Below are 8,612 nucleotides of genomic sequence, written 5' to 3'. Positions count from 1 at the left end.
TGTGAGTGTTGGAACTGTTCTTGCCATCTTTCTGCCCTGAGGAAGACAGTGCTGACACACTGGGGATGGCAAGAGGCTAGACACCTGAGGACGTCTCTGAACTACTGAGCCAACTTTGGAAGTGCTCACCTCTGGACTAATTTACCTTACATAATTTCCTTATTGATTCAGACAGTTTTAGTTGAATTTCCCTACCACCAAATGCATCTTAATTTATTATATTTATTGAAAGAGAGAGAGCACACAGGACTTTGTAGATCATATTAAAGATCTGGAATTTAATTCTAAGGGTTATGGAGAACCATTAAAAGCTTTAAGCATGGGATGAATTTTGCTTTTCAAAAGATCACTTTAGTTGCAATGTGCATAATAGATTGAACAATGGCAAGAGTGGAAGCAGGTGTAGCAGATAGAAACTGTTGCTACAGGCCACAAAGAAAATGCAATGATTTAAAATGTGTGGTGGCCATGGGGATAGAGAAAAATGAACCCATCCAAGAGCTACTGAGAGATACATTGGAGCCAGAATCGTGATTGTGATGGTCATTGATTCAATGTGAATGAGGAAGGGGAAGAAATCAAAATGGTGCCCAGGCATCTGGATTGAGCTACCAGCTAGATTGTAACTCCATTTACTAAGAGAGGCATAAACAACTGGAAATAGAACAGGTAGGAGTTTACAATAATGAGTTCATTATTGGACAGATTGAACTGAAGGTGCCTGAATCAATAGGTGGATATGTCAAATAAACAATTGGATGTTTAAGTGACCCAGAGGAGAGATAAAGACTTAGAATCTGTCTTTGGAAGAAAGATGGTAACAGAATCTATATGAGTTTTGAGATTCTTAGGGAGGGAACAAGGAATGAGAAAAGGTCCTAAGACAGAATCCTAAGACCTCCAGCACTTAGCTTTTCCATGGAGAAGAAGAGGCCAGTGAAGGAGATGGAGAAGAACAGCCAGAAAGAGGGAAAGCCAAAGAGGTTCAACAAGGAGGGAGTGCTCAACACCGACGAATGTAGTTGAGAAGTCAAGGAAGAAAAAGACTAAAAAGATCCTATTGGATTTAGCCACATGAAGGCCACTGGTGACACTGGTGATGAAGCAACTTTTAGACAGACGGAAGTGGAGTGGTCGGTTCAGAACCCAGGTTGGACTGGATAAAGGGAGGATAATTAAGAAATGGAGACATAGATGGTGGAGAAGCAGGTCAAGAAATTTAGTCTTCAAGAGGACATAGGGCAGAAGCTGAGGGACATGTGGAATCAAGGGAAGGGTTTCCTTTTCCTTTTTTATTTTTTTAAGATTTTATGTATTTATTTTACAGAGAAAGAGATCATGTGTGAATGTGTGTACACGTGAGTGTGGGGGAGAGGCAGAGGGAAAGAGAGAATCTTAAGCAGGCTCCACACCCAGCACGGAGCCCAATGTGGGGCTCGATCTCACCACCCTGAGATCATGACCTGAGCCAAAAGCAAGAGTTGGATACTTGACCAACTGAGCCACCCAGGTGCCCCTTTTTTAAAGATAAGGATGGTGGGGTGCCCTCTCCCTCCCCCTCTGTTCCCCCATCCACCCCCCACTCCTGCATGTGCTCTCTCCCTCTTTCTTAAATAAATAAATAAATAAATAAATAAATTTTAAAAATCTTTAAAAATAGAGATGGCTATCTTTCCTTCACCTCTACATCCAATTCGTTTGCAAGCCCCTTTGTATCGGAAATCTGTTCATCTCTCAACTTCAACCCAGATAACTCCCTGGTTTGAGCCATTGTCATCCTCACTTGGGCTAACTCAGCCGCCTCTGATTGGTTTCTCTGCTTCCATTCTTATTTTGTTCTTAGCTCTTTGAAATCACGAAACAGTCATAGTAAATGAAATCGTGGCTTTGAAATAAAATCCAAACTCTTGGTCCTGGCCTATGAGATCGAATATAATCAGGCCCTTTCCCTATCTTAAGGGATCCCATTCTACCCTGCTGGCCCCCTGTGCTCTGTCTCCACATGGCTTCTTTCTGTTCTTTGTTCCTTGCTCACTCACTGGTCCCAGTGCTTAGCAAGCTTTTTCCTATATCTTTGAATGGCTGACTCCTTTTCATTATTCATGACTGCTCAAATGTTGCCTTATCCAAAAAGTCTTTTCTGACCTTTTTTTTTAAAGATTTTATTTATTTATTTGACAGAGAGAGAGAGACAGCCAGTGAGAGAGGGAACACAAGCAGGGGAAGTGGGAGGGGAAGAAGCAGACTCCCAGTGGAGGAGCCTGATGTGGGGCTCGATCCCGGAACGCCGGAATCACACCCTGAGCTGAAGGCAGACGCTTAACAACTGAGCCACCCAGGCGCCCCCTTTTCTGACCTTCTTATCCTCCCCCCTCCCATCCTCAGTCCCTGTTTTACCTTCTTCATGGCTCTCATCATCTGAAGTGATCTTGTTCATTTATTTATCTGTTGATTACTTGTATCTTCTCATTAAAAGTGAAGTCTGGTGAAAACTGGGTGAAGTTTATGGGATTGGTATGTATTACTTGTATTATTGCATGGTGTATAGTGTGGATCATATATTACTATGTGTTATATATAAGTGATAAGCATGTGAATCTGTAATTATCTCAAAATAAATGTTTTGGTTTTGGTTTTTTAAAGTAAATTCTGTGAGAACTGGGATTTTGTCTCCTTATCAGGAACTTTGTTCCTATCACTGGCATGCAGTGGACACTAAAGAAATCTTATTAAATGTGTGGCTTTTTTTTTTTTAAGATTTTATTTATTTATTTATTTGAGATAGTGAGAGCAAAGCAGAGGGGGAGGAGCAGAGGGAGAGGGGCAAAGGAGAGGGAGATGCCGACTCCCTGCTGAGCAGGGAGCCCTATGTGGGGCTCTATCCCAGGACCCCAATATCATGACCCAGCAAAAGGCCTTCACTTAACGGACTGAGCCACCCAGGCCGCCTACATGTATGACTTATTAAATGATACATTCGGTCATGTCTAAAAAAAGGTGGGGTAGGGAGTAGGAGCAACATCAGAAGACCCTGAGCAGAGGAAACTGGGGTGGTAGAATTTAGCAGTAGAACCCTTGTCCTAGAGTTGAGATTCAAATCTGGGTCTCCAGAACCCCTTTCACCGCCCCAATGCTATCTCTCCATTGATGGAGTATTTATTCGATGACTCAAGTCCTGGTTAGCCCTGTCTTAGGAGACGCTCAGTCATAGATCGTCTTTGTTGCCTATTACGATTACAACAGTGCAGCGCAGACATCACCTTACAAATGGGTTCTGGTTCACATAAAGCACGACCAGACCCACACTCTCTTGAACTTGCAAGAATGGGTAAGGAAGATGTATGATAGATGTAAGATAGCCCGGAAGGCTCAGTGCCGGCCCAGGTCTCCAGCTCCGCAGTTGAGGTTTCAGGTTTCAATCCTCCCAGGAGCACGGGCTGTCGCAGCGCGCACCGTGCGGCTGCCGCCTCCGCCTGCACGTCTCCGCTAAGGCAGCACGCGAAAGCCAGTTCCAGGCGCGGCCGCGCACTCGTCTGCCCTAGACGGAGGTTGGGCGCCGCGGCTGAGCTGCTGCTAGGCTGCTCTAGCTGGGCGCGCTGGGAGGCGGCGATTGCAGCTGGGCCGGGACTTCCTTCCTCTACCGCAGGACAACAAAACAACCCGGCAGCAGGCACTGAGCTCTTGGCAGTTGTCTGGGCGAGAGGTGCAGCGATGGGCTCCGTGCTGAGCAGCGACAGCGGCAAATCCGCCCCCGCCTCGGCCGCCCCGCGGGCCCTGGAGCGCAAGGGGGACCCCGAGCTGCCCGTCACGTCCTTCGACTGCTCCGTGTGCCTCGAGGTGTTGCACCAGCCCGTTCGGACCCGCTGTGGCCACGTGTAAGTGCCAGGGGAGCTCGGCTTGCGCGCCCACTTCTGGGGAGAGTGAGGTTGGGGGAGCTGAGAGCATGGGGGATTTCGGAAGCCACCGCCTGAAGGGAGCTACTGCAGGGAGACACCCGGACCCGTCGAGTCCAGGCCACGGGAAAAATGACCGTTCGGAAGGTGACACAGGATTTCGGGAGGCGAAAACAGCAACAAGCGGGCCCTGCAGCGCCTCCCGTCACCCCGCCCCATGCCCGTTGCTGCTTGATCCCGAAGCCCAGGTGTAGAGCCCAGGGGTGGGGTTCCCAGGCGTGGGGTCCTCCAGGAGCCAGGGCTCACCAGCGGGGGAGGGTGCTCTTAGCTGGACAGCCAGCACTCGCTTGGGCACAAGGCAGTGGGCTCCTGCTGAGCAGTTATCCCGCTGAGCTCAATTAATCGGGAGGTGCTTACCCCCCTCCTCAGGTCGGTTTTGTTTTGCTGGCTCTCTGCACGTGTTCCAGAACGCTCCCTGAGGAGAGCCTCTTGAGCAAACAAAGATCTGTGCAAACTGTCCTTCCACCCCCACCTCCCTTTCCTAATACAGACACTCAGGACCCTCAAAGATCAACTCAAATTAGAACAACCAAGTGACTGTAGTCTTCAGAGTTTAAGTACCTGTCAGGGTGGGGCTGGGACTTGAACGTTCGCACCAAGCCCTTGAGTGTAGCCCTTTAAAACCCAACCACGAAGTGACGGGAGGTTGCAGACAAACCTACCTGCCTTATGCAGCGCTTCCCTAAATCGATGAAAAGTATAGATAAAATTGAGTAGTTTCTAAAAAGAGTTTGAAAACAAAATCCCTATATAAAATTGGCACGTCGTTAATGTGTGCTTGAGTAACGAGTAATGGGAGTTGAATCTGTGGATTCGTGTTCTCTGTTTACGTAGAAGCTTTCTCCGTGGCTGCACGGCTGTGCGACCGAGTGTGTGCGTGTTGGGGTGGGCGGAGGGGGAAGAGTTGCACAGAGCGAGAGCGGAAGCCCACTTAATGTCTTCTTTGGCCGACCGTTTCACTATAGTTTGATGAAGCGCCAGGGCAGTACCGCAATGGCTAGTAAGTGCTTTCGGCTTGCCAGGGGGAAATACCATATTATAAATGCAAGGGCACAAAATGTTTTTCAAAGGGCTTAGGTGGTCCTTGACACCTATAGACTAGTAACTGAGAGGCACCACTGAAAAGCCGGTGTGATCCAGGAAGAAAAATGCAGCCCACACAATGTTTAAATAGAGAGTGCCCTGGTCATTATTTTGTGGCTGTATTTTCAAGGCCTGTTGTTTCAGCTTTGTACTTTAAACTCAAGTCTAATTGACCTCCTGACTGATTACTGATGTTGTTTCCCAGCTGTCCAGATGTAGCTCATTGACATAAATCCCAAGGCCAAGACGGGAGCCAAGATACCATTGTGTAACAGTATAACATATTGATTAGTTCAGGGTGATAACCATGGGTAAATTTAGTCAGTATGAGCATTAAAACTTTAAAGTTGCACCAAAGATGCACAGTGGGCGTCGAGTCTTGAAGATTCCTTTTGTAGAACTGAATTGGGTGTCTTCGATATCGGAGATTGTTATCTGATTGGGGATTGTTTTCCCTGATTTGGATTTTGAAGGCTGTAACTTACTGTTTGCAGTGTTTTTGCCTCCACGAAAGGATAATATAAATGTGTAAAAAGTTAAATCTTTTGTTTAATCTTTTTCTTTGTTAGAGTTTGAATAGGAAGCCAGCAACTGGAAAAACAGTCATGAAATAGCACAAGGGCTGGACGAATGGCCTTCCCTCACTTGACTGTTCTTTGTTTTGACAAATCTATGTCCATTGTTCTGGCTGTGGGCAGAATTTCCATATTCCTCCTTTTGGCAAATTTACTTGGGCCCCTTCCACCTTATAAATGTTAACTAGAGTTCCTTCTGAACGGGAGATGGGGTGAGTGCTGCTAACACCATTTGTGCTTCCTAAGTGAATTACTCTCTTCCATTGACCTTAAATTGGAAAATGAAGAAATGCAAATGAAATCTCTCTACATTATCCCCTATTGAAGCTAATTTCCAAACTTGTTGAACTCATTTGTTGATGCTTATTTCTGTTTATAAACCTATTTCAAGTCAAGCAAGTTATTAATAATGGCAAAAATACATTGAATGAATATGTATGTAGCACTCTAAATGGTAGAAACAGTGGGCTTGAGAGAGAACAGGATTTGAAATTCAGCCCTGCCACTGACCAGCTGTGTGACCACCACGTTGCTTCATCTCTTTGACTATTTCTTCATTTGTAAAATAGGGTGAATAATGGAATTTTTATGAGTTTTTAAAAAAATGTAAAAGTGGCCCATCATAAATCCTCAACACATAATTTCTATTTCCTTTAAAGTCCTTCCACAAAGCAAAAACCCAGAAATGGGTATTATTTCTTATCTATATTTCTTTTGGAATAAAACTGGGCCACAAAAGAGATCCATAACATTTCTAAGATGTCCCAGATAACCTTCCTTTTAGCTTGGTTCTTTTTCCTTTGTTGGCCTTTAATTTAAGAAGTTCTATTTTAACGTGCTGTCATTTCAAATTGACTTTATTCATATCTCTGTATCAGTTGTTAAAACAGTTTTTGGGGAAAAGGCTTCCTACCTCTGCCTTATCTTCCTTTATCAGTGGGTTGGGGGAGGGGGTAGATAAGTTGAAGCTGTATAAGTGAAACTGAAAGGGAATCCGATTTACATTTAAAATAAGTATTTATAAAGAAATGTGTTGACAGGTTGGGTATGATAGATAAAGGGGGAGTAAGGAGTGGAAGACAACTCCCTAACAGGTGACAGAGATAGAAGGGGGCAGAGTTCAGCTCCAGAGGTAATGAACTCAAGTTGGGGCTTGTCAAGTGTATAGTATCTGATAGGGAGGTACTCAAATGGAAATATCCCGAAGGTACTGGGAGAATGGTTTGGGGAAGGGTCAGAGCTGGAGCTAAGGGAGTTACCCAAAAGGATCAAGAGGTTGAGAATGGGTCTAACAAAGCTAATAGGTACAGCAGACTGGAGCATATTCGAAGATACAAAGAGCCACATCTTCCTTGAACTGTGTTGGACTAAATTGCTCTAAGTCACATAATTTGTCTAATTTTTAAAATTTAACTGTTGAGGATAATTCTGAAGGGCTTTCAGGTAAGCGGATTAAAACTTTCCATTTGTGGTCAAGTACAGCCTGCATCAAACTAGTACTTCTCTAAGTAGAGTCCGAGAGTTTCCTGATGAGTTTTCTTTTCTTTTCTTTTTTAAAGACTGGCACGGGAAGGCAAATGCACAGTTGTTGTTTTTTTTTTTAAAGATTTTATTTATTTATTTGACAGAGAGAGACAGCCAGCGAGAGAGGGAACACAAGCAGGGGGAGTGGGAGAGGAAGAAGCAGGCTCATAGCGGAGGAGCCTGATGGGGGGCTCGATCCCGCACTGGGTTCATGCCCTGAGCCAAAGGCAGACGCTTAACAACTGAGCCACCCAGGCACCCCCCTGATGAGTTCTCAACTGACCCATAAATATACATCAGTGCTTTCATTCTTTTTCAAAAATTTAGCATATTTTATTTTTTATTAAAAAATTTTTATCAAGGTATGATTGACATATAATATATTAGTTTCAGGTGTTCAACATAATGATTCAGTCTTTGTATATATTGGAAAATGACCACCACAGAAAGTCTAGTTAGCATCTGTCAGCATACATAGTTACAGATTTTTTTCTTGTGTTGAGAACTTTTTAAGATCTATTGTCTTGGCACCTTTCAAATATACAGCCCAATATTATTAGCTATAGCCAGCATGCTGTACATTAGAGCCCCATGACTGATTTATAACTGGAAACTTGTACCTTTTGACCCCCTTTCACCCATTTTGCGCCCCTTTCATTCTTAGAGGAGGTGTGCAATCCCAAAGACTTCTTTTTTCACATAAGATGAAAACTATTTGTCTTATTATTACACATATTTGTTACCTAATTCTACATTATCTGCTAGTGAGGGTTCTCCTGAGAAACAACCAATAGTGTATGCATGTGTGTGTGTGTGTGTGTGTGTGTGTGTATGTGCGGGTGTGAAAAAGACTGATTGTAAGGAATTGCCTTATGTTATTGAGGATAATCTCTTTACTCAAAGTCAGCCCATTATAGATGGTAACCACATCTACAAAATACGTGCACAGCAACACCTAGATAAGGTTTGATTAAATAGTGGAGTACTATAGCCTACCCAAGTTGAACAGAAGACGAACCATCACATCTACCAACCGAGTTTTTAAGGGTGTTTAAAATCTGGTTATCAAAAACAAAAGTTAGATCATGATCAGGCTTTGCTATAGGCCCTTTAGAATTTTGCTAAGTCGTTTGGCTGTCAGGCGACTGTGCACACACCTATGTGTTGCTCAAGCAGACGGTAGGAATCCGCACAATGTTCTTTGAAATAAAAACCTTGTTCATTTACTTCACCCTTATCATTTTGGTTTGTTATGGGTTGTTCGGTTAGGTCTGCTGTGGCAGGGAGTGCTGACATTTATTGGTGCAGCAAATACGCTCTGTTATGTGCTGAGCACATACCCTCCTGGAGCTTGTACATTCTCATGCGGCAGGTGGACGATAAACAAGACTGGAGCGTGGATATGTCGCCTGTTATACAGTGACGGGTGTTAAGGATAAAAAAAAAAATAAGCAAGGAAATGGGATAGGACGTATGT

At 44.2% G+C, this 8,612-nt stretch overlaps 1 protein-coding gene across 2 annotated transcripts in view; it reads left to right on the top strand.

Moving 5' to 3' along the window:
- The first annotated feature begins 2,996 nt into the window (after positions 1–2,996).
- RNF125 (ring finger protein 125) overlaps positions 2,997–8,612 on the top strand; it is a 35,127-nt gene continuing 29,511 nt past the window's right edge. The window contains exon 1 of one of the 2 annotated variants that reach the window (XM_026496158.4): positions 2,997–3,875. In XM_026496158.4, coding sequence (XP_026351943.1) covers positions 3,712–3,875 — 164 coding nt within the window. In that variant the 5' untranslated portion in view covers positions 2,997–3,711. The remainder of the gene's footprint in view (positions 3,876–8,612) is intronic. The other variant, XM_026496157.4, reaches the window with a different exon arrangement.

This window comes from Ursus arctos, unplaced genomic scaffold (assembly GCF_023065955.2).
Source record: "Ursus arctos isolate Adak ecotype North America unplaced genomic scaffold, UrsArc2.0 scaffold_17, whole genome shotgun sequence".
In the NCBI taxonomy this organism is placed as follows: Eukaryota; Metazoa; Chordata; class Mammalia; order Carnivora; family Ursidae; genus Ursus; species Ursus arctos.
This window is presented reverse-complemented; position numbering and strand designations above follow the sequence as displayed.